This window comes from Rhamphochromis sp. 'chilingali' (assembly GCF_963969265.1).
Source record: "Rhamphochromis sp. 'chilingali' genome assembly, chromosome: 22".
Lineage (NCBI taxonomy): Eukaryota > Metazoa > Chordata > Actinopteri > Cichliformes > Cichlidae > Rhamphochromis > Rhamphochromis sp. 'chilingali'.
Genome location: NC_137950.1, coordinates 26893279 through 26919397, shown reverse-complemented (window position 1 = coordinate 26919397; position 26119 = coordinate 26893279). Strand labels below are relative to the sequence as shown.

General features: G+C 40.5%; 1 protein-coding gene across 1 annotated transcript; it reads left to right on the top strand.

Annotated features, from left to right (window-relative positions):
- Window positions 1–974: 974 nt before the first annotated feature.
- LOC308390974 (inhibitor of nuclear factor kappa-B kinase subunit alpha-like) lies at window positions 975–25413 on the top strand. Its single transcript, XM_080873381.1, has 22 exons — window positions 975–1315; window positions 1743–1862; window positions 2021–2115; window positions 4360–4477; window positions 5240–5309; window positions 5395–5483; window positions 6121–6210; window positions 7427–7551; window positions 7785–7892; window positions 8095–8230; window positions 9996–10190; window positions 11067–11169; window positions 11280–11403; window positions 13033–13184; window positions 13276–13337; window positions 13781–13890; window positions 17310–17359; window positions 17469–17574; window positions 18368–18515; window positions 19045–19181; window positions 20908–21007; window positions 22722–25413. Exons 2-22 carry the CDS (start codon window positions 1758–1760, stop codon window positions 22785–22787), a joined length of 2289 nt encoding a protein of 762 aa, XP_080729507.1. The 5' UTR covers window positions 975–1315; window positions 1743–1757; the 3' UTR covers window positions 22788–25413.
- The last annotated feature ends 706 nt before the right edge of the window (window positions 25414–26119 follow it).

Here is a 26119-nt window from a genome sequence, read left to right as displayed (position 1 = left end):
TGTTAATATATGAGTTTGAATGACCCATTAATATAATACAGCACTAAAACAGGTGATTCTTTTACACAATGAGTAGAGTTTATGTTGATGTACTTTTTATCTTAATTATGGTATTAGATCCATCGCTGGTGTGCACAAGGAGCTGATTATACTGTTATCAGCTAAAATGTACTGTTTTTTGCCTCTATTAACACATCTCCAGGGGAAAATGACTGAAAAATCTAGCCAGTTGCCATCTTTTATTAACAGTCTATGCAACCCCTCTTTTCACAGGGGTTTAAGTGTTATTAAAACCAGCTGGTCACAAAGTACACATTTGGGGCTCTTGGGGGAGTTTGCCATTTTGGTCCAAGTTCCACTCTAATGCACAAGATTCAAATTAATGTTTTAATTCTGCAGCTGAGGAATCTGAGTGTCCTCAGCTTACTCACAAAGCAGATTGGGTCTGGCCCAGTAACATACGCAAAAAACAAACAAAAAATCCTCATATACACAAAAATAAAACAAAATAAAGAAAACCGTCCTTCATGTGTGGTCCAAAGAACGGCTGGTAGAATAAGACTGGTCACACAGCCACTGCTGGACCTGCCTGGGTTTATGTCAGGTTTTAGTTCTGGCACCAGGTGTAAGCCTCATAAAACAACTGTCTCACTTACAGCTGGAATATTTATTAAATCACAATGTTTCTGTCCATCCAACCTTCATTGGTTGTATATTCTTACCAGACACCTTTCTAGTGCTAAAAAACGTAACTCAGAGATTTTGGTCACAGATAATTTGAGATCAGACTAATGAACACCTTGCACATGTATCAGTAGTCAGCTAATATAACTGGAAGAATGACCAATATGGCAGTATTATTTTAAAAGTAATTTCACAAGCACTCCACTGTAGGCTTCCGCAAAATCTGCCAATCAGGAAAAAGTGGGCATTAATGGGGCGGGCTTTAAGAGCCAGGAGCTGTTCGGGGAGATGCTGGACAGGGGGAGCTGCATAGCAGACTCTGGGGCAGTATAAATATGTATTTTGTTTAACTATGAATCAACAAAACTCTATTGGACCCCAGAATAAAAACACACGACTTAAAATAAACACAATGCCGCTTTTACACAGTCTTGACAGTGTTTTGAACGCAGTGGGCGTTGTGTTTTTGAACGCACCCTCGTTTCATTTTCAAGAGACACAGCCGGGCTTTCTGGTGACGTTTATGTGGGGAAGTCCAGTGTCGCGGTGCTGCGTTGACCTGAAAACAAGACACACTCCAGTTACACCTTTCTACTGCACACGGCTCATGACACTTCCATAGAAACCACAGGTAAGTGTCAAAAAGCGCCGAGAAGCCTTCATATTCTAACGCAAGGAAGCTAATAACCGGCTCCGTCTATTTCCTAGTAGGGCTACCGTTGGCTGGCTGGCTGGCTATGCTGTTAGCTAGCTGCTTGTTTGTTGACAAATATGAAAAACAAATGTGTATCTTGTTGTCTGGTATATTGAGTTGGGTATGTCTTGTCTATGAGTAGGCAGCCCACTTGTGTCACACTGCCACAAAACGTCAGTGGTAGCGTTTTTCCTGCTAAGTCATCGAGCTGACATTAGCCTAGCAGCCATTCCAGTATGTAGCCCTGCCCCTGTGTTTGATAGGTTTATGTGATAATCCAAACAGCGCAGTCACTTAATAAACTGACAGGGTCTGCTGTGTTTCTGTCGCGTGACTCAAATATAATTCCCACACTCCGGTACAGGCTGCGTGAACAACAATGGAGAGACCTCCCTTCAGGCAGAACCAGAACTTGGGGGACTGGGAACTGAAAGAGAGGCTGGGCATGGGAGGCTTTGCCCATGTTTACCTCTATCAGCATATGGTGAGTGTCCAGCCAGGAGAGTTCCTAACCCTATACGTAACTTAGGAAAGGAGGATATGGGTGCTGGAAATTGAAATGGCCTGTTTTGAAGTAATCACCACCTGCTTTTCCTTGACTGTATTTGTATAATAATGTGATGTCTGCTGTCTGTTTTGCAGCAAACACACGAAAAACTGGCTATAAAAATGTGTCGCCTGGAGCTTACACCAAGGAATAGGGACAGATGGGGCAGAGAGATCCAGATCATGAAAAAGTTGGTATTTATTTTTTGTTATTTTCCTTCCTTAGTGGCTTTTATTTAAACGTGTCACATCTGTATGTAACACTTCTTAGTGTCATAAAGGTGACACAAAAGTGCCATTTGAATCAAGTTCAGCTTTCTTGTTACCTGGCTTGACAAAACCTGAAAACCCAGTCAGAGATAATGAAGATCGCAGTGATGATTTAGCCAGAATAAATTTCATTCCTCTTGACCAATGAAGCGATGGCTACTAAAGTCAGATGTTGTTAGATGAGTGTGGGATAAAGATCTAGAAAGAATACTAAAAATAAAGTGGCAAAATGCATCACTGGTTGTGCAAATAGGACAAGAGAGAAGTTAATATATATTACCCCAGTTGTGGATAAATGGCACTGCTCCCAAGAGGCAAGGGAAATAAACCCTGGCAGAATATCTAGAATGGGGTTTTGGCCCTCCTGCATTCTGGTGTATCTCCAGTTGTTCTGACTATGTCCTACACTGGATCCAGGGTGGGCTCATCCGAGACAGTGAGGCGCTCACATCCTTACTTTAATCCAAGTCACTTGCAAATCATGACTACCAAGCCTGACCTGTGGAGTGTCTGCAAGAGCCTTTCTTTGCGCACATATTTCTAATGTGCACTTTAGGTCTTAGAAGGTTAAAAACACATTATTGCAAAATGAGGGTGTTCATAACAGTCACGGCTGTTGTGGAAATTATTTTATTTTGTGTCAACATTAAAGTAAAATAGAATAATCTGTGTTCTTGAATTGTAAAACAGATGTATGAGCAGATGTTTATAAAGCATAAAAATATATTTATGCATTATCTCCATCATCAAATAAATACATGCTATTTTTTTTCAGTGATGTCAATGAAATACAGCTCAGCAAGTTGCATACTAATACTCTAAAACTAATCTGTATCATACTCATCATATTGAAAATTGGAAAATCTGTGAAAATGTGGTGCTGTAAGCTGAGTTTTAAACCGAAACTCAAGGGTATATGTTCAGCTTATAACCATAGTGAGCATTGTTACCATGGTGATCTAACCAGGTAAAAAGAGAGCCAGCTTTGCGACAGTGAACGCGACACACCTTGCAAAGCTGGCTGGACTAATTTTTTGGCTTCCATATCAGGTTATGCTCAAAGTTTTGGTGTATAATTCACTTTAAGCACCACATTTTGTCTGATTCATGTAATTGCAGTACGCTCCAAGTGTGATACAGATTCTTTGCTGAGGATCACCTTTTGGATATGAAACCTGCTAAGCTGGTTTTCGTTAACACTGCAGGATGAAGGTGTGCAGTATTTACAGCAGCTCAAGCTGTGCATCAAAGGAATTTAAATGTATTGTGTTGTTGATGTAGCCTGATCCTCATTTGCTTCCAAGTCTGTTTTACACTGAAGGAATTACAGCTAACAAAGCAAAGACAGGAAGATGTTAAAGGCAGGATTAGAGTAGAGTACATCAGAGGGACAGCTCAGGTTGAGCAGTTTGAAGACAAAGTTAGAGGCGAGGCTGAGATGGATTGGACATGTGCAGAGGAGGGATAGAGGATATATTGGAAAAAAGGATGTTGAAGGTGGAGCTGCCAGGCAGGAGGAAAAGAGCAAGACCACAGAGAGATATGGATGTAATGAAGGAAGACGTGCAGACGGTTGGTGTGAGAGAAAAAGATGAGGGATAGTTTTAGATAGAGACAGATGATCTGCTGTGTCGATCCCTAATGGGAGCAGCCGAAAGAAGAAGAGTGCAGATTGAAAAATTAATAAGTCTGCTTTTAGGATATTTATTACCAAGAATATTAAATCATTTGAGATGTCCGCTTTGATCTGGCAACAAACAAAAGTGATTCAACCCTCATCTGACATCTGCATGGTGATAATGTGCTTATATTAGCCTAACTAATCTGTAGCTGGAGCAATCTGGAGCTGAAGGAAGTTTTACACAAGGAAATGGTGAATGACGTTAGACTTAACAAGCAGACAGCATGACACAATGTGTGTACAGATAAAATTAAGTTTGCACTAGAGCTTTCTTTCCTTGTTCCTTGTTGTGGGCCTTCTGAGAACTCTGGCTTTATACAGTGTGATCTTCTTCACAGTTATTGGTAGTTATTAATCAATTTGTGAAACCCACAGGCTTGCAGATGCAAGAATGAGTTGCACTGTTATGCAGACAGTGGATGACTGTGCAGAAGTCTGTCTGGATGTCTTTAAAAAGTAATGTGGTTCCATATCTCTCACTCAGGTTAAATCATATCAATATCGTGACAGCCCAGGAGGTCCCAGAGGAGGTGGAGCCCATAGCCTTAAATGATCTTCCACTGCTGGCCATGGAGTACTGCTCCAGAGGAGACCTGAGGAAGGTGAGGGGGGGGGGTCATTTAGATGGGATTGATATTATTTGGAGAGTTTAGAAATCAGAAAAAATATGCAGCAGACTTTGCCAGAGAGCTGTAATATTTTCTGTCCAATGATAGTTTTGTGGGGAGTCATGGGTGCACAGCGAACAAGCTTTTAGTAGGAAATTCAGCGTGCTTTCTGTGGCTCCAGTGTGACAAAATGTGAATAAATTCAGGCTAAAAGTAAGGATCAGAAGCCTTTATTGGTATGTGGATTTAAGTCACTGACCAGGGTCATATTTCACAAGCCCTGACCACAACTCAAAATATAATGAAAAAAAAAAATGTTTAAAGATAACAAAGGCAACAGATTAATGAGAAACAGTGAGCAAGACCAGAGCCTGGCACCTATAAAAGAGGATGATAAACAGGTGTGTGAGGCAGGTAGTGTTTGGAGTGTGGTCCCGCTCCTGAATTTCACATAAAGTAAAATCAAAAGTGTGAAATATAGAGGCCACTGCACACAGTGACCAATATATAGAAGGTAATATATGGAGTGATAGTGTGAAGTTAGCTGATGTTATCTATATAGCACTTTTCAACAAGATTGTTTAAAGTGAGTTATATAAGACATACATTTCATTAAGTACACACACAAAGATAAATAGAATTTGAAAATAAGCACATCATATCAGACTTCTTAATTTCAGAACATTTCTCACCCTTTGGTCACATGTTCTAAAAAATACCGCAGCTCTGATAGGATTTCTTTTTCCTGATTTGCAGGTGCTGAGCAAACCTGAAAACTGCTGCGGTCTGAAAGAAAGTGAAGTGCTTTCATTACTTAATGATGTTGGTATGTGCATTGTTCGGCTTATTCATTCAGACATTTCTTCTTTTAACATGTCATTGGCTTTGATTAAGTCTGACTTCTGCTCCAGGATCCGGTATCCAGTATCTCCATGAAAACAAGATCATACACAGAGATCTTAAACCGGAAAACATTGTGCTACAAGACATCAACGGGAAGGTAAACCAGCTACTCTTCCCTTTTTTTGACTGCTCTGTTTGACTACTACTTCTTTCAGCTGCTCTCTTTAAGAGTCGCCACTGAAGATCTGCCTCCATATCATCTTTAGCATCTTCTCCTGTCACACCAACCCTCTACATGTCCTCCTTCACCACATCCATGAATCTTGTCTGACGTCCTCCTCTTTTCCTCCTGCCTGGCAGCTCCATCTTCAGGATCCTTTATCCAATATATCTACTATCCCTTGTCAGCCTTGCCTCTCAAACTCTGAGCTGTCCTCTGATGTACTTGTTTCTAATCCTGTCTATCCTGGTCGCTCTTAACATCTTCGCCTCGCCCTCCTGTCTTTTTGTCAGTGTCACAGTCTTGAGACATCACAGCAGGTCTCACTACCATCTTGTAAACAAACCCTCCCTGACACCCATCTCCACCCACTCCATTCTCTTCTTCACCTCTCTTGTGCACTGTGTGTTTTTCTTGGATGGTTGACCCCAGGTATTTAAACTCCTCTACCTTCACTATCTTTGCTCCTTGTATGTCCACATTAAGACCCGTCTCCCTCTCATTCACAGCCCGCTCTGTTTGACTGCTCATCTGAAATATACTCTTTTTTTTAATTTATTTTTTTATTCTGCAGTTGGTTCACAAGATTATCGACTTGGGCTATGCTAAAGACCTGGACCAGGGGAGTCTGTGCACTTCATTCGTTGGCACACTTCAGTACCTGGTAAACACTTAAAGCAAACATTTATTTATCCTCAGATAGTGTATGTTATGTGCTATGTGTTATAGTAATTATAGATTTTAAATCCTTGACTTTACTTTCTACCTTTTTATAGAAATGACTGAACAGGGTCATTCTGAAAAATCAATCTGTGCCTCCCACCTCACCTCTTTATAGGCAGCTTGATTTCTATAATAACATCAGTATATTGATCTCGAGACACTAGCTCTATAATTTTAGGCCCTTTGATTTGCTGAAAGAATTGTGAAAAACCTTTTTAGGACTAAAAGTTTTTTAATAAATTAAAAATGTGAACACCTGTATTGGGGGTTTTTTCAACTCATAGCCACGGGCTACATTCAGGAGTGTTAAATAATTGAATATGACTATATCAGAAAATTATCTTGACTTAGAACACATCATGGCTAGAAGACAAGCCTGTAGGTGAAAAAGCAGACCTGTCATATGATGTAACTTGTTGACCAACCACATGGTGATATAACCCTTAAAAAACTCATTTTTCTCCAGTGAACTATCAGAAAACATAACATACATCCAGGGTGGCAATGCTCGTCTCTTGTCTGTGTCATAAACATTGAATTGGTGCAGTTTTCTTACAGATATGATGGTATCTCATGATACTGATGCTCAAAGGTGGCTATGGAAAAAAAACCAAGATTGTAGCATTATAGATTGTGATACTTGGATCAGATGTTAACCTGATATAGTGGCAGTTTATTTATTTTATTTTTTATTTATATTTTTACATCTTGTTTCTTTCTCTGAAAAAGATGTCATGAAGGCTCAAAAAGTAAAAACTAATAAAAATGGTAACATTTCAACTCACCCCTACGTACAAAGTCAGCCTGTAACTCTGAAATAATATTGAGGGTGTAAATACAAAAGATAACACTTTGGATGGCTTCATTAAATACATAAAAATGACTGTATTAATATATATATTAAAAAAAATAGCCAATTTGCAGGTTCTGGGCTCCACTACAGTTTACCTGGATGAGTGGCTGACCCACGGCTGCTGCAGGGCCGTGGATTCACGTTGAGATCATTTCTTGTGGGTCATTCCTTCCACCCTTTTCTACTTTCCTGTCGACTCTACTGTCACATAAAGGATGGAAATGCCAAATAAGTCTTTAAAAAAGATCACTTCGTGTTTTATGAAAACACGAAACACTGTTGTTGTTTTTTTTCCTCTCTCCAGGCTCCTGAGCTCTTTGAGAATAAACCGTACACTGTGACTGTGGACTATTGGAGCTTCGGAACAATGATCTTCGAGTGCAGTTGCGGTTTCCGTCCATTCCTACACAACCTGCAACCTGTGCAGTGGTAAGTTGATCCTAGTCTGTGTCACTAATGTATGCGCTACTGGAAATTAGATGAGTCAGATGTCTGAGTAGAGTATGCAGGAGCCCAGCTCTGTTCTCACGTCAGATTTTATTCTACATCACATGTTTGTGCTTTAATTCGACTGAGGTACATTGAGAACTGCATCTTCTAAGTACTTCTAGTACTTTGTATTGAAAGAATTTGGTATTGATCCTTTCTGATCTTGTCTTCAGGGCCAGCAAAGTGAGGAATAAAGGTCCAAAAGACATCATGGCAGTAGAAGAACTAAACGGAGAAGTCAAGTTCTCCACACATCTCCCCTACCCCAACAATCTCAGCAGGTCAGCTGCAATCATTTTTACTGAGACATTTCCTTATTTTATTGAGCTGTTTGTCTCCTGTGAGGACAAATTAGTTTCTTCATGGTGTTGTGCTATAGTAATTTAAATGGAACGCAAAATAGCCGAGAGCATGTGAACTGTGGTTGTTGTTAATTACCCTCCCTGAAGACCTGTTTTAAATGTTTTAACCGGTTTTGTACAGGACGCTGTTGGAGCCGATGGAGGCGCTGCTTCAGCTGATGTTAAAGTGGGATCCAGTGCACAGAGGAGGCCAAGTGAACCATGAAACCAAGAAACCCCTGTGCTTTGAACTCCTTGATCAGATACTGATTATGAAGGTGAGGCACTGGAAGAGCTGGCTCTTCAGTCAGTAATTTGCAATGACACGCAGTGCCCTAGAAAGTTTTAGTGTTTTATTTTTCTCATCTTAAAATTATAAAGACAAGAAATACTAAAGCTGCCACCGAAGCTTTCACTACTTTTAGGCATTTTACTGCTAATCTCACTGGACTGATTGTAGCGTTTGTATGTTTGGTGGGCCAATCTGAAAGAAAGAAGCTGTGCACCATCATTGTCACTCATACAGGAATTATTGTCATCTATTTTTCTTTTTAAGATTTATTATAAATCGAAATTCTTTTTATTGTTATGCTCTCTGTTTGTTTGCATTTGTTCCGCACGTCACATTCAACATGGGTCACCTGTACGTAACTTAACGGTCACCACCCACACGGCAGGTTTTTGCAGTTTACACAAACACAGGTAAAATCCAAAGTGACATTTAAAGGAGGCCTAAACATGCTAAGAGATACGCAGCGTTTTTTAAAAATCTGTCACATTTTTTTCTGTTTTGTTAGTATCAGAAATCATTTTAAAACTAAACAATATTGATTATTGATGATGTTTCAAATTCCAGAAAAACTTATTATAGATATAGAAGTACAAGTCATGTTCAAAGGTTATTTAGTCATTTGAATATGTTTTATAGGTCTTTACAGATTTGTGGCGATAAATGTTGATAGTAAAGCTTGCAAACTTGTGATGTACATATTTAGACCCATACTTGAGGACTCGGATCTTCTTGGGATTAACTCTATGCCAACCTTTTTTAAGGGAGTTTGGTCTGGAAACTTCTGTTGTCTTGTTAGAAATATTGAAATAGAAACCTTGATTGTTTGTTTGTTTTTTGTTTTTTAGCCAATGGGGAAATGTTTGTTTTTGTTTTTCTGTGCTCAGGATTACCCATATTTTTATATACCCATCCTTTACTTTCTCCCACTTAGTGTCTCAGTTCCTGTAATAGGGAAAAACTGACTTAGGAACAGTATTGATGAGGTGATGCAGAGTCTGTACATTGTCCTTCACAAACGTCATTATAAACTGTGCAGGTAGATAAACCAGACCAGAGGATTTCACTTGTTCTGGTTTCCTTCTCGCTACTCTACCGTAAATATGTGATTAGTGATGGGCTGCTTCTACGCAAAGGAGCTCCAGGCCTCATTCACAGTGACCACTGGGTTCTTGTTCAGTTTGGTTTTGCAACAAAATCTCGAATGTTTCAGTGCTGTGGAGATTTTATATTCTTCCCCATATCTGACACAATCCTGTAATCCTACCTCATTTAAAAGCATCTTCTCTGTGACATAACAGAGGCCAAAAGTCTCAGTGGAGTAATGCTGTCAAAACACAAGCACACACATGTATTGTACTGTTTGTGTAGCAATTCTCCAAATCCATGTTCTGGTTTCTTTTGTCTTCTTGTGGGAAAGTGGTGTAAGTGTGTTGGGATGAGTGAGGGTTGTTAATAAGAATTCCAGTATTTCCAGTTTATGCTACACATTAGAGCTTTCACCAAACATAACATTTAACAACTTGAAATCTTTATAAAAATGAACTGGCTGGCCTCGGCTGTCACAGCCCTCCCCATCTGCCAGTTTTTAGTAATAAATTAATTCCAGCTCTTTGGTGAGGCAGCAGTTAATCAATATTAAGAATAATTAGATTCTTGCAGCCCTCTGCTGGCCCATGTACCGCGATACATACTGCAGAAAATGATAGATCACGAAGTAGTTTAGTTTATACTGACGGGTTTTCTGTTTTCAGGTCGTCCACATCCTGAACATGACCACAGCGCAGGTCCACTCCTTCCAGCTAACTCCTGACGAGAGTCTCCACAGTCTGCAGAAGCGCATCGAAGCTGAGACCAAGATCGAGGTGGTGAACCAGGAACTGCTGCAGGAGACGGGAGTGTCACTGGACCCCAGGAAGCCCGCTGCACAGTGTGTCCTGGATGGAGTGGTGCGTTGATTTAACCACTGTTTAGATGAATGAAAGGATTTTAAATCTAAAATCACACGTGATGATGTACAATAACTTATTATTAAAATAATCATACATAACAGCTTTGAGTTTTTTGATGAATTAAAAAATCATCATCATCTTCATCTTGTTATCCAAGGAGCTAAAGTTGCAGCTTATTGGCGGTGTTCCTCACTGATTGTTATCCCTGGCCATGCTGTCTTTATATTTTGGGATACATCCATTGGCCTGATCCTGTCTCTCCTACATCGGGTGTCCGTGACAAAGGGCCGTGTTGTCCATCTGTTCACTTAATGTTATGTAGCTGTGTTTTATCTGTGCACCAACAGCAGTACCAGTGGTGGAGGGTCACTAAACTGAAAGTATTTCAGGCCTGTGACACCAGTGGCTTTACCAAAGTTTTTTTTTATTAAATAAATAAATAATCCATACGATCACAGCAACATGAATATATAAATATCACATGATGTAGTCTTGAATCACTGTGGGGTTTGCTAGGGTTTTGTTTACGTCACTATATGACACCTATAAGTGTCTGCTTCAGCACCTGTAAATCAGTTCGATCTGTCACAAATCACAGGGCTGAAAATCTTGATTGTTTGTTTTACCCATGCATGATTACGTTCTGTTACCTGCAAAAAAAAAAGAAGCAAAAAACAACCTGTGCTATGTTTTGGTTTGCTTATTGGAGCATATACAACATCAAGCAACGGTGTTTAGAAAAATCTACATCTATCAATAATCATGACTCATTTCCCTCTAACTGCATCTATTCTGAGAGACTTGAAGTCACTCTCTTGAGTTGTAAAAACACTACTTGAGATCTTTGTAATGGTTTTCTTTCCTCCTGTGTAGAGAGGGTGGGACAGCTACATTGTCTACCTGTTTGATAAGAGCATCACCAAGTACACCGGCCCCTTCAGTGCCAGACGTCTGCCTGAGAAAGTCAACACCATTGGTGAGTTCATATGAAGTGACTCCAGTTTCTGAAATGAAAAGGACTGTTACATGACAGTGTTGGCTCTCTTCTGCTCTGTATAAAAACTTTCATGGTTTTTATTTTCCCAGTGCAAGATGCCAAGACGCAGCTGCCTTTGGTGGTGATGAAGAAGGTGTGGGGTGAAGCTGTGAGCTACATCTGTGGCCTGAAAGACGACTACAGCAGACTTTTCCAGGGGCAGAGAGCTGCCATGTGAGTCCCATAACAATCGTGTGTGATGTGCTTTAGCCCAGATCATGGTTTACAATGTGAATCCATGACAGGATTCAGAAATAACATCAGCTTTATGCGTCTGTGCTATTTAAATATTAAACAGTGTAAGTTGAGCTTTTTCATTAAGAGTGTTTTATGTTACATCCTAGCAGCGTACAACCAGATGTTGTGGTTTTGGTGAAGAATAGTTATTGTCAAACACAGAAATAAAACGACCGATATTAGTTTCATATCAAATTAATAATATTAGTTTTTCTTTTCTGAGGAGGAAATAATACTCTGTGTTTGCTACGGATGAAAAGACACCATACTTCATCAGTATCAGTAGTGCATCAGTAGCTCTGTTTATATTAGACTTTAATTTTAGTTCATAATTTTAAACAATTATGTTCAGCACCAGCCAGAACAAAAAAGCAGAAGCAGAAGAACTGAAAGTGGTATAAGGGTACTGTGCGTGAACGTGTGAGTGGACCATTAATGGTTGCATCCAGATTCCTTTTACTCTTGCATAATCCACTTCTGTACGTGCTGTGTGAGGTATTGGTTGACTCTTGGTTCCTTGTTTCTCTCAATGTGGCTACTATGTTGGTTTTTCAGTGCACGTGAGCCTACTGCCGTTTGGGCCACATGTTGCTCCCGTCTGTCGGTGGTTGCCCTCAAAGGATGGGCCGTACGGTCAAAATTATGGTTTTTATGTGGTGTTTTTTTATTATTATTTAAATTGAGTTCCAAGAAATCTCCTTTAAAAAGATATTTTTGTGGACTAAGTTATGAAGTAATCCTAATTACTAATCAAGATTAACCAAAATAAAATAGATTATGATTTCTGCTCTTATCCAGCAGCACACTTACACAGGCTTTAGATACCTGCATTATTTTCTGAGTGTGGACAAAGTGTAGAAATGGAGCAGGAAAGAAATTAACTTCCTGGTGACTCATGTGTACAAAAAGCCAACTGTTATTAGGCTGACATCATTGTTTTGAAATGTGACACACCAACATTTATGAAAGAAAGTGATAAGGCGCTGGGCACCAAGTCTCAGCACGGTGGCTCACTTAAAACGGGTTCAAAACTGAAACCGGTTCTCAATTCTGTTTATGCTATTTAAATCATTTCTCTTTGTTACACTCACGACTTCTGCTTAGTAGCTAGGAATCCCAGCATCTCCTTATTTATCTGCAAGTTTTTGTAAACAAAAAAAAAAAACATTTAATAGTTTTAGTAATTGCATTTGTTGGTCCAGGTTTTATTATTTTTACCTCGAAGCCTTAAAGTTGAGCCCTGAAGAAACCCATCTAAACATTTTCTGTAAATTTTATTCCAACATTTAACTGTTGGTTGAATATTTAGAGCAATGATTTAGTTGTCAGCTGAATATAGTTGTAGTGTCGTACACACCCTTCAGCTCTGCTTATTTTCCAGTGTAATTCTTCCCGAGTCCTAGTTTGAATTCAACTTTCTGTTGTGTTGCTCCTCACACTCTGGTGCTTGTGACTGTTGCTCCTCTGGAAGCTTTAGCTGTGGCTGGACTGTCAGCCTGTCTTCTTCAGTCCTCCGCCTTCCTCTTGGAGCTTTCTGATTTTACCATCTCCTCCTTCCCCCTCAAGGTTGAGCCTCCTCCGCTACAACACCAACCTGACCAGGTGTAAAAACAGCATGTTCGGCTTCTCGCAGCAGCTCAAAGCTAAGCTGGATTTCTTCAAGAGTAGCATCCAATATGACTTGGAAAAATACAGCGATCAGATGCATTATGGCATATGTGAGTGTTTGCTGGCAGCTGTTTGCTCTTTGTTTCAGTAAACATGTTGTAGGGTGCTCGGTGAGCTCACATTTGTCTGATTTGTCCAAAGCCTCAGAAAAGATGCTGAAAGCCTGGCAGGAGAACGAAGAAAGAGCTGCAGCTTTTGCTCAGGTAACTCATCTCTTAAAAATAAGATACAGACTGGTAGTTGCTAACCAGCTAGTCCAGGCTCTTTCATGTTTTTTGTTTTTTCCTACTGGTTTACTGCAGTAGGTTTACCAGGTTGCTCTCATTTTGGACTGCAGCTGGTGAGAGTAGTTCTTCTGGTTCCAAAGTCACTTCTTAGGTGATCCCCTGACCTACAGTGAGGGCTGCAGACCAGAACAAGGACTACCTTCACCTACTGCAGTCCAAGATGGTGGAGTTGATGTTCATCTGCAGGATCACAGTCACTGAGGAGGCTCAGTTCGAAGCACTTTGCTAATGAAAACATTTGCCTGGATAAATGTATTAAATTCAGTTTAATAAAGAACACGTGTAGGAATCACTGTGATGTTTACCAGTGCAAAGGCTTCCGAAAGCAGCCTTTGGTTGATCCGTTGTCTGTCCTGCAGGTGGCAGAGGTGAGCCATTTGGATGATGAGATCATGGCTCTGCACTCTGAGATAGTAGAACTACAGAGGAGCCCATATGCCCGACGCCAAGGAGACAAGATGGAGCAGCTGTGAGTATTAAAAGGGTTTAACCTGAGATGATTTAATCTGTGGACATTTATCAAGAGCCATCTAAATCCCACATTTCACCTAATTTAAAAGACATAAGTAACAGTCACTTGTTGGCCTTTGATTCTTTTTGGTTGGTGTGCATAATGGTGTCTACAGATGATTTTGACACTTTTTGGTTGTCCCCGCTTCACCTGAGGAAATGACCGGACGGTGCCAAAAACAATCCTACATCATGAATACATTTACATGCACACTAAATATTTCAAATATGACACACACTTTGGCTGTATACTGATGTACTTTGAATGTTTGCAACATGCTTTGGACTTGTGTACAGAGCACATGGAAATGCATCTAAATTTGACTCCCGGCTTCTTGCCTGTTTACAGTCCACTCAGTCACCAGTTTGTAAGGATGGTTGTGTGGTGTGCATAAATGTCATGATGGAGAATTTTTCCAGAAGGTTTCCAGCTCTGTTTGGACGAACAAACAGATGTATAACATTGAGGGAAGAAAAAACCTTCCTTCATGACTAAGAGGTCGAGATCGCAACAAATAAATGTGGGACAAAGAGGACAATTGTGTGAAAGAATATGGGACACATTACTAATGCTGAAAGGCATTTAACACGTGAAGGACAAATATGTTTTATTTCAGTGCGATGCTCCCAATTGCCTTACCACAGTGATCATAAAGGAAACTGACATCTATATTTAATTATACAGAAATCTTCATATTTTTATGTGTTCTCCTTTTTTTCCCCAGTAACTTTTTTAACGTGTTTACTCCGATTTTTTTGTCTCTAAAAATCCTCTATCAACATGCACGTTTGTTTCTGAGCTGTGCGCTTATAACTGACGAAATAACTGGGGAAAAACAAAAGCCCTGCATACGTTCATTACCTTTATCTAGTTAGTGGAAGTTTCCCGGTCTTTGTCATTGCGGCAACTTTTATTCGTTTTATTTAGTTTTAGGACGTTTTAGTCATTCCACAAAAGTTTGTGTAAAGCTTGTGACTTTATACTAGCTTGGAATTTCCTCATAGGCAGCAAAAGACGGTGACGTGTTAATCTAAACGAACCCCATGATGACAGTATTTCCTAACAGCAATGTATTAAAAGTCAGACTATTTACAAGCAAATTTGTACGTCTGCGTTAAATCTGTACTGTAGGTATATTGTAACCACAACCTGTTCTGATGTCCTGTGCTATAACTTACACTGTAACCTTACATCCACCTTCGTAGAGATGTAACCACATGTTGCATCTCTAAAGAGAGAAAATGCACATCTACATGCAGAAATGACAAAGGATCACTTTACAAAGACTCTGTAGCGATTCAAAGCAGTATAAATTAAAGTTTTGACTTTAGATCACTGTGTAAGTTCTCAGTCATCACCATGGTAATTTAAGGACTTCTTTTATTTCTCCTTTAAATAAATCCAGTCGCTTTTCTTTCCAAGCTCCTTAGACTTCAGAGTTTTAGAGCCAGTCATGATGTGAGACTTTATCTCAGTAAAAAAAGCTGTGCTGACTCATATAAAGGGGGCACGTGAGCTCCACGGTCTACACCCAAGTCCAGTAAAAGAAAACACTAATAAACTTGGACTGTGGAGAAAAAGCATGCAGGCACAGGGAAAATGTGTAAACAGCACTTAAAAAGGCAAGAAGGTGAAGAATGAGAAGCTGACCAGGAAGTTTGAGTCACGAACCTTCTTGCTGTGAGGCAACTTTAGACCACTAACCACGCCACCATGAGCTTGGCAGATTTTTGTCAGTGAAAAAGTTCATTTACTTTGAGATCTTGAGAACACGCGCAGAGAAAAGGTACAGCAAACAGTTCGATGTTGACTGACCATCAGCTGGCGGACGTTTCTCTACGGTTGGAAAAATGCCTCCAAAATAAAAGCTTTGCTGATGCGAAGACACTAAGCTTGTCACATCAAAATTTATAAAGATGAGGTCGGGAGCAGAGAGGCAGTGTTTAAAATTGGCTTAAAATCTTTTATTTATACTAAAAATAAACAAATAAATTAATTAAAACAGGTTAACCCGGAGATAACATCATCATTTCAACCATGTTCAGCCAAACATAAAGTGAAGTTTATGCAGGACTACAAAGTCTGTAGCAACGTTAATGAGAATACATGTCAGGTGATGTAAATGGAGGCAAATCCCCATCCACAGCTCAAATATCCAACTTCAGTGAAAAATCCACTTCATGCTGTGTCATCAAAGCCTGCCACCTCAGAATCTCTCACAGAGTGGACTCTCCTGACTCAGTGGGAATAAGCATGAAGTCCTAGGATTTCATTTATTTTCCTCCAAGCCCTCTCATTGTCTTTTCCTTCTGTACATGAGTGTAATCGTGTCTGTAGATTCTCCAGACGCCATTGCTGATAATAAACGAAGGCCAAGCTTGTTGGCTCCATTTGTGGACAGAGCTGTGTTATTCGAATTTTTTTTATAAGATAGTAGCAGGGAAAAGGAAAAAGGAGATTGCTTTGGAGAAAAGTGAGTGAAATTATTGCATTTTGTGGTAACTGCTGAAAATATGTGACTGTAACTTGATTCCAGCCGTTGGTTGTACTCCTCCTTGTTCTCCTGTCGACTGTGGGAAGGAAATATTTGTGTGTTTTGAACACATTTGGTCTGAACGCACGTTAGGAAGTACCAGATGCAGTAACGAGCCCCAGCTGAACTCTAACTGGGGTCATTGCAGTTATGTGCAGCTGTGCACAGTGAAAGCTTAAAGTGCCCCTTCTTTAAAAAATGTGTTTTCACCAGGTTAGCCTTGGCTCTGTGGGAAAGTTTCTGATCCTGGTGTTGACTGTTGACAGTAGAGACATAATGATGGGCTCGGTGCTCTTCCTCTTTTTAGTAACATAGGGTCTAAAGACCCGGTTCACCACAGCCTCGCTGTCCTCCTTCAGTAAATGATACAGCAGAAACCCCCATGTAGGCCAGACCTCAACATATCACCAAGTTAATAAAGAAACATAATCGCAGTGAAGATAAGGGATGTGGCTGAAGTTTCATACAGCTTAATGAAGTGCTGAAGTGCTGGTGTAACCTCACCTGGATGTATGCATCTTGCTTCACTCCACAGGGAAAAGACTTTGCTCTACATTTTAGTCGATCAAACTAGTTTGCTGTTGGGTAAAAGTTTACTACTTTTTCTTTTGTAAATCCTGTGAATTGCTGTCACATCATGCACTGGATTGAAAGCGTGCCACTTTAAATTAAAAACCGTCCTTGGTGCTGCTGTGAAAGTTCTGACCAGTGCCTGTCTTCAACACATATGGAGAGGATACCAGTGGTGTTTTTAAACATGCAACTTCAGAGAGTAATCTGATCATGAGCTTAGCTTCAGAATTCAAAGAAGAACATTTTAATGTGATAAAATAATTTTTTGCAGGGAAGAAAAGGCAATCGAACTTTACAAGCAACTGAAGATGAAATGCAAAGGTAAGAAACGTTGAATGGATCATTTAAAACTCTGAAATCAGAAGAGAAATTAATCCATTCTTTAAACTGAGGTGTTGTTTAAACTCCCCCCCCCACCCCCTTTGGTTAGTACCTGACTCTGATGTGAGCTGCGACAGCTCTGAGATGGTGAAGGCCATCATCCAGACAGTCCAGAACCAAGACAAAGTCCTCAAAGATCTGTTCACACACCTCAGGTGAGGGTCCACCCATGCTTGACAGTTTGATTTCACCCTGAGCTTTACACCTCTGATTACTGTTAATTATCTGTGGTCTCATACACTTTTATTTGTTCTTAAGTGCCACGGTACTAGTAATGCATATTTGTAGTACTTTTTTATTTTTTATTTTATTTTTTTAACCTATCTCGAGGAACTTATATGTTCTCTCAGGGCAGGTTAATGCTGAATCCACAGGTTCAGATGTTTTCCTACTCATCTCCATCCACATGAAAATGCAAATAACAGTATCAAGTGCCGCCAAAGCAAAAGGTGACACTATAACCCCAATTCATAGATTCATGTTGACCAGTCAAAAGCCTGCAAACAACAACACAGTGCACACCCTTGATATTGCAAGAAAAGTCTTCATGTTCCTCGCCCACAAGTAAGCACAGAAATAGAGATTATAGAAATCTTGACCCTGGAAGGAGTTTATCTAAAGTTCAGTGACATGAAATAATGTTTATGTGTAGATGAAAATCCCGTGTATGTGAGGACAGGGCCTAGATTAACCCACTGATTTATAAAGAAGTGACGGCTCTTAAACACATAAAACGTCTGCTGGTATTAAGGAAAGTTTAAGCTGCAGACTTTACCCCCTGAATTTTCAGTTACTCCCTCCCTGCTGAGGAGGAAACTTTTGGAGCATAAATTACTCCAGAACTTGAATCCATCCCCGGTGTGAGGTCTACACTGAGTCTGTCTAAAGAGTCACAGTGACGGTGGAAAACATCATTTATGTTTTCCCTGATTTGTCTCACCCCAACAGTAAAATCCTGATCAGCAAACAGAAGATCATTGACTTGTTTCCCCGGATTGACAAAACTCTGGAGAACATCAAGGACGCTGACAACACCGTGATGCAGATGCAGATCAAGAGACAGAGGGAGTTCTGGCACTTACTTAAGATCGCCTGCGTGAGTAAATCTACATCAGTCGTTAGCAGCCCGGTCTACTTTTTCCAAGTTTGTGACTTCATTTGTCTTTGAAATGTAGTGTGGGGCATGATGCAAAGAAGTGGGGGAAGTTGTGTAACTGCTGGATAAAACTATTTATGTACAACTAAGAATAAAATGTCATCAGCTTTTCTCTGATTCTACAGAATATCAGAAGTTTTGTCTGATCAGCATCCAGCTCAGATAAATTTAGTGTACTGGTGTATAAGAAAAGAAAAAAGGAAGTCCTCTAATTGCTGGAGCTGGATCCTGGTAATATCCTGGAATAGGTTAAGTTCACTTATTCATTTTCTGATTCCCTTTTCTGCAGTTGTCGGACCCAGTGGTGGTGAGCTTTGTTGTACTTTCTGTGATCTCCTCAGACTCAGCTGCTATAAAGTACCAAACACAGAGTGAGCGGTAGGGTGTGCCGCCTGCATTCCTGCTGTAGGAGAGGGGAGGCGTGTTTTTTACTGCTGCCTGTAACGGTGTGTTTCTGTCTCTCCTTCAGGCTCAGAACTCGTCACGGAGCTCGATAGCAGCCAGTCCCGAGTCGTCCAACCTGCTGCAGGTTTCTCAGTGGTCCCAGTCGGCACAGCCCGTCAGCTCCCCGCACCCCCTGACCTCCCTACCAGGGCCAAATGACAGGTAACGTCCACTCAGCCGTGTTGGGACTGGGGTCAGCTCTACAAGTGAGATGTTCACACTCCTTTAACATAGAATTCAGCAGAAGCACCTTCAGCATTGATAACAGCTGGTAGTTTATTTCACTTGGTGCCAAATTACTAAGGAAGTGTCGACACGGTGAGGTACCTGTTTGTGAATGTGGATGTGTATATGTGAATAAAAACAGCTTAGTAATTTCCTGTTCATATACAGGAAATCTCACATAAAACAAAAGACTTCACAGACATCTTCCTCTCTCGACAAATGGTCATGATTTGACTCACTCAGCCAAATTGTTGAGTGGTCTGACGGGCTGATTGTTGAGCCACAGCTGGACTCGGTCGGTCTCAAACTGAGAAGAGAACGATACAAACAGCTTTGTTCCAGTAGCTATTAATCATATCTTTCATTTCCTACATGATGTTGGTATGTTTTCCTCATTATGTCTCATATTGTTGTCTGATTTTTTATTTTTTATTTTTTTAACTGCATTTGAGGATGGATGACTCGCTGAGTGCAGGTCATATCTGCCCATGGGTACAGCTAAAGTAACCTGAAGCTAACCAGCTGTGGTGCTGGAGCTTGAATCAATGCAGTCGATCAGATCGCCATGTCCAAAGTGAACGTGTGAATCCTTCCTAACTGGTGCATCAACTCCCTGTTGATGTTCCAGAGAGACTGAAGCTTTATTCAGTCTCTCTTACCAGTTGCTGGCTGGTTGGGGGTCATGGTTGTTTCAGGTCTTTAAGCCCTATGAACTGTTTATTAATGGATCGTTTTGGCACTTATTTGGCACACCAGGTCATTTTGAAGCGTTGGAAAAGCTCTAAAAACGCGACACTCTAAAGGTTGTGACTAGCTGTGCAATGCAACAGAAGATTCCCAGGAGTTAAGACGCCACAGGCAATCTTTGTTCCTGTCATATGTCTGTCACAGTTCCAGGAATGACTCGTGTGTCATGAAATCCCTCCATCCTTCTTTTTTTTCCTTCTGCTTTTAAAGTTTGGGCTTGTTGGCAGCTGACTAAGCATGTATTCCTGCCAGAGGTTCTTTTCCCCAGCAACATTTTCCAATTCCACCTGGGGCGATCCTGAGTTATTCCTAGGTCTACCTTTATTAGAGGTCTGAGGTCTCCACCCAGCTGGCTTTTCCCAGATAATCTTCAAAGAAAGATGAAGAATGATTCAAATGACCCACATGACTCAAAAAACAGAGCTGCAGCACCTGCCAGACCTGGGAGGAGAGCTCACCAGCAGGGAGCTGTACAAGCTGGACTGCAGGCAAAAGCTGGACTTAGTTTTTGGGACCTGGAATATGCACAATAATTGAGTCATAATAGTTTTGTTTTTATGAAGCATTAAAAAAGACGCATGCCTGAGGAAGATCCTGTGCATTGGAGCATTGCATTTGGAAAAGTGTTTTCAGAATGCTCGTAGTTGGTACATTATCTTTTTCATTTTTCTAAATATTATTTCAGCCTGTTCTCTTCATTACATTTCCAGCCTGTGTTAGCTAAACTGTTAGTATAATAATAACTGTGCACATGACTGAAGCATGAACATACTGCCATATATATAGTTTGTAGGCCAGTGCTTTGTGTTTTGCCCTTGGGCGTTCTTCTTTCTGTTGCAAGATAGTAAACACATTGTGCATATGAAGGAGGCGTCATGTGACTGAATTGTGTCTGAATTGTGTGCGTTTCCTTCAGTGATGCTGCCCCACGACTCCTGCAGGAGAACCAGAAGTACCTCAGTCAGCTGACCAGCCTGATGCAGGAAGCTGCTGACGAACAGGCCAACAGCATAGTGGTGAGTTTGCTGCTTTTTATCTGCTGCTTTTAAGGTTTGTTTGTTATTGGAGAGGGCTGCATTTAAATCAGCCATAAAGTCTTAATTTATTTTTATTTTCCCTTTGGGAAACTAGACGCACTAGGCGTCTCCTATCTGCATCTGTGAAGGACCTGAGGCCTGTCAGCATGTCTTTAATCTCATTTAGGAGAACAGGACAGGACCTCGCTGTTCTTTTTTTTTAGTCTTGTCATGAAGGAAGGAACTTTTTGTTTCTTTTAAGCTTGCAGATGTGATAAGAAAACAGAATCACACAGAGTTTTCAGTTTCCTGTATATTATATAGTAATATTTATTAGCGTGATAAATATATATTATACATTTTGAATTATATTTTTATCAGTTATTAAAGATGATGACAAGCTAACACTTTATAATAACCAACATTTAAAAACAAATCATAGTTAAATTGATAGTTATTTAAACGGTAGGGATGCTATTAATCATATTTATTCATGTCTTCATGTTTTAGTTATATATTGAGTTATCCTAGCTGATAATCAATTATTTGAGGCTGTTCTCATTACCAAGTACTGCTGTTCATTCGAAGCCATAATGCTTGATTTATACTCATAAATCTGACATTTGACTCCAAAATTTGATCAATACTTTAATAACGTCTTTCAGTAAAAGTCACTTTTGTTCCAAGCTCATCACAAACAGCTCAGTTTGAGCACAACATGATGCACTTCACCAGGTGTTCTTCCGTTCTTCACTGGTCTTCACGTCACACCAGGAGCATTTTGGAAGCAGGGGTCTTTTATTTTGAAATTCTCTCTGTAGTTTCTGTATGCATCTTGAGATCTGAGGTTATTTTCCAGAGATGCAGTACAGAACGCTGCTTCTGAAACGCACCGCAGTGCACCAGGTGGAAGCCGGTCATGGTCATGAATGCGTGCAGTGAGCCGTGCATTTCACGGGGTCACTCTAAACGGCACTCTCAACACAGTACTGCAAGTTATGCTTCAGGTTTCCTTTAGCGTCAGTTCCATGAAACACATGTAGCGTTTATAGTCCGACTGGTCTCACGCCTAACCGTGAGAATGCACGGGGCGCCGCTGGGTCGCATTTCAGCTCTGACGCAGGCGCTGAAGCTTATCCCGCCAACTCGCATTAATGCCGGCAATTCTAACTAATGTGCTGCCGCGTGTTTCAGAAACACTCCAGTGGCAGCTTCTCAACAGAAGTTGTTTGAAGTTCAATAGAGCAGGTCACACAGAGAAAAGCTTTTCAAAATAAAAGACCTCACTCTAAAATGCTCCAGGTGTGATCTGAAGCCTTGCAACAATTGGGACAGAGCACACCCAACATGGTGCATCTCTCTTTAAAGTTGCCACTTCCAACTTATGTTAGCAGTGATTTTTTTTTTAACCATTTTTAGTAAAGTTTTATCAAAGACTGTAGATGATTGTTGTAAAGTCAAAATGTTAGACCATTAATTGTTAACAAATATTAGGTTTTTAATTATAATAATATTTAACTGTAAACTAAGGTGTCATATTATCTTTTATTAATGATGATTGTTGTGAAGCGTTATCAAAACTCTGTAAAACGAGACTGTTTGCAACTAACATCCAAAACTTATTAAAAACTCAGAAATTAAGATATATTTGCACTTCAGCACGTTACATATTCTCGGTTGTCTTTTACTAACGCCTCCATTTCCATCTTTCAAGGACCAAGACTGGAGCTGGACGAAATACGAAACTTTAACAACAAAACTAAAAAAGCAAAATTCGTAAAGTCCACCTTCCACCCCCCGCCTGAGTAACACTAAGGACTGTGAGCTGATAACGCGGCTGAGTGGCGTCTAACAGTACAGTAGTACAGTTTGTACATGGACTCGGGATTTTCTCGTGAAAACGACTTTCCTGCTCATCTTTAAAGAAAAAAAAAAAAAGCTGAGTTCACGCATGCTCAGCGGCGTCCGTCTCCTCCCATCGTCTCACATGGTGGAAGGTTTGATTATTGAGCTTGTTTTTTATGACAAAACAATGAAGCTGTCTCTCTCTCTCTTCTTTTCTTTATGCTGCACAATATTCATCACACTTTGGTTTTTACTATCACTGCAAAAATGGAGCAAACTATAGCACCACATTTGAGGGCTTGACGTGGATCAGTCAGGTGGGAGAGCGTTCGACAGGAACGTGGGAACTCGTTTGACCCCGTGGCATGAACGGGAAACGCAGGAAGGTGTCGGGGGTCGCTGGAAGGCGGGTGTGGGGAGGAAATAAGAATCAAGCAAAGAGCACTTTGATACTCCCATGTGTCCTCTCTGTGAAGAGGTGAAACGTTCCCAGCTGCCAAAAATGTTGCAGAATTTAAAGCGAGCAGAAACTGTCAGCGTCGGTTTGATTGATTTACTAGAAACGTTTGAGGGCGCGTGTTGAATTCTCTGTATGTACGTTTTTAAAAAACAAGTGTTACAGGCAGAAATCCCATGGCTGGCCATTATGTTAATACGATGTGTATATTGTATGTGTGTCTTTTTAACCGTCATGGATGTAAGGCGGGGTTTTCTCGTCTCGTTCGGGTGCAAATAATGTACGCTAAATTCATAGTCGTGCAGAGCTGAAACGATCAGTCCGTAGTTTCCACAGAAATCTGAGTAATCCTGTAATCAATTCTGCATCAAGACGAGCAGGTGGTGGGGCTCGTGTTCAGACTGTGCCGTAAAACCACTGCAGAAGAAGAGGACGGGGTTAGGAGACCAGAGGGCTGCAGGGCGGAGGCAGATTTAATGGGACGGTGAAGGATGGCGAGGCTTGCTTTGTGCTGCACGCATGAGCTGCTCCAGAGGAAGTTCTTTTCAGATTTTCAGATTAAAATGTAAATCTAAAAGTGCACGTTTCCAAAGAGCAATTTATATCGACGAGGTTACCTGCCGAGCTGCATGTCAGTAAAGTTCGCACAGGAACCTTTGCACATTTAGTCACCGTTGCAGAAAATAAATTGCATATTCATGATGATTAAGAATAAATAGCACGATTTACACTTGGCCGACCTCCCACTTTAAGATGATCTGGGCCGTCTTCAGCACAGCGGCCGTGTTTGCATCTCTGAGTGAAATTGCCGTTATTCCTCCAAATCAGTGAACACGTTTAATTTTCTGCAAAAGCCTCGTGATGCCCGTCTGTCTGGGAGTTTAGGTTTTCTCGAGTCCAGTGAAAGCTCGGTTAACAAAAACATGAAAAATCTTTTTCACTGCAGATCTGATATCTTTGTCTCCCTGTCAAGGCTGAAAACAAATATTTTGTGCACATCATGATTTATTGGGTAATTCTGCTCATCTTATTATGGATTTGAAAGATCTGAAAGTCTAAAACCTTGTTGGTGTATTTTTGACAGATTAAAGTCAAATTATTTATTCAAAAGAAAATAAATCAAGTGTTTCTGATCTCTCTGAGATGATAATTTATCTTTTTCTTTATCAAATACGGCCAAAAAGAAAACCATCTCAAATGTCAGTGCCGTTTTTGAACAGTTTTATATTCAGACTTTTTATTAAGAGAGATTTTTAAGGATTTCAACTTTTTCTGAAATCAGAGAGAAATGAGTGATAGTCAGTGATAACAAATGTGCCATCCACCAGAGTCTGTCATTCAAAAAATGAGGAAATGTAAAACAAATGAGTAATCTTACCCTCTTATCCGGCTCAGGCTTGCAGGGGTGAGTGTGGAAATCATTTCCTCTATTTTTAAATAATTGCATGTGTAAAGCTCAAGCCTTCACTGAGTCACATCGCACACCTCAACACGTTTATCAGGTAAAGAAAACAGGATCCAGGTTCAATTTTATTTCATTAGCCGTCGGCTCAGTGGGATAGTCTGATGCTCTGCGTCCCACCAGTTGGACCCACTCCACAGTTTGAGAACCAAAAGGTAAAACTGGTGTAAACAGAACCAGAGCTGCTCTTACTTTCATTCGTTCCTGTAGGAGGTCACGACTGAAGTTACTGACAGTGAGAAAGTTACATTTGGAGCCTTTCAGTGATAACAAATAATGTCATCTGCCAGAGTCTGTCATTCAGGAAATGAGGAAATAAAAACAAATCGGATGCATTTAGTTTGTTTGGATTGTCTGCGAGTCTCAGCTCGAGTTTTCCCCTCATAACAATCAATCTGTCAAAAATTAGGGGTTTTTGTCCTTATTTTTTAAAAGTCCAGAATTGATTCATCCATGAGTAAAGCAGTGATTATTATAATGTTACACGGTATATTGATGGTGCTGAAGAAACGCTTCCTGTTTCTCCGCTTTCTCAGATCTGAGTAACAGGAAGCCGAGAACGTCTCGGGCTAATTTGCTTGAAAAACAAATAAAGACTAGCCGGCTAATCGTTTCAGCTCTCACCACAAACACGAGTCGTTTCTCTCTGACATCCCATAATGACAGGAATGCAACAACGTTGGTGCAACGCGGTCGGGCTTCCTCTAATCGGAGCGATCGAACCCGTGAGCGATGGGTTGAATGTGCTGTACGTCGTGTTTCTTTGGGCCAGAGAGAGAAATGAACTTTCTTGTATTTATGAAGTTAAAGTGCAATGGCTAAAATAATATTTTCTTTTTGTTTTGTATTTAAATAACTCCGTTTGTTTCTTTCCATTTGAGTTTTGTTTCCGTCTGCTGGTTTAAGTATGTTCACTTTTTAGAAATGTAATTGTATGAAGATCAAATGTTTACCTGGAAATAAAATAAATCACTTTGGCACGATTCCTGTGTCGATGCTTCTTTCAGTTACTCGGTGAGGAAAAGCTGGAGCCCGGCCAAACACTTGATTGCGGGCTGAACCCAACATAACAAGAAGGTTGTTATTTCCATCTGCGGTAGTTTATATTTGATTGGGTTTGTCTCAGCTCCTCTGCCTCGCACTCTTGCAGAGGTTTATAATTTCATCCAATTTGTGGTTTAATCTGATCTATTCAGTTCAACTTTATAGCGCCAAATCACAACAGCACTGCTCTCAAGACACTTTGAGCAGCCAACCTCGACACGATTCACTTAACCGCCCCTCGAATACATCACGCAGCGATCACAGCAGTGAAACAAGCTGGATTTTGGGAATCCGATGAGTACAC

What these genes read in the sequence shown, in the direction of transcription:
- LOC308390974 (XM_080873381.1), top strand. Translation starts at nt 1,758, where the DNA reads ATGGAGAGACCTCCCTTCAGGCAGAACCAGAACTTGGGGGACTGGGAA. An exon ending in ACTTACTTAAGATCGCCTGC is followed by an intron (nt 18,516 to 19,044) that starts GTGAGTAAATCT and finishes TCTCTCCTTCAG; the next exon opens with GCTCAGAACTCGTCACGGAG. An exon ending in AACAGGCCAACAGCATAGTG is followed by an intron (nt 21,008 to 22,721) that starts GTGAGTTTGCTG and finishes CCATCTTTCAAG; the next exon opens with GACCAAGACTGGAGCTGGAC.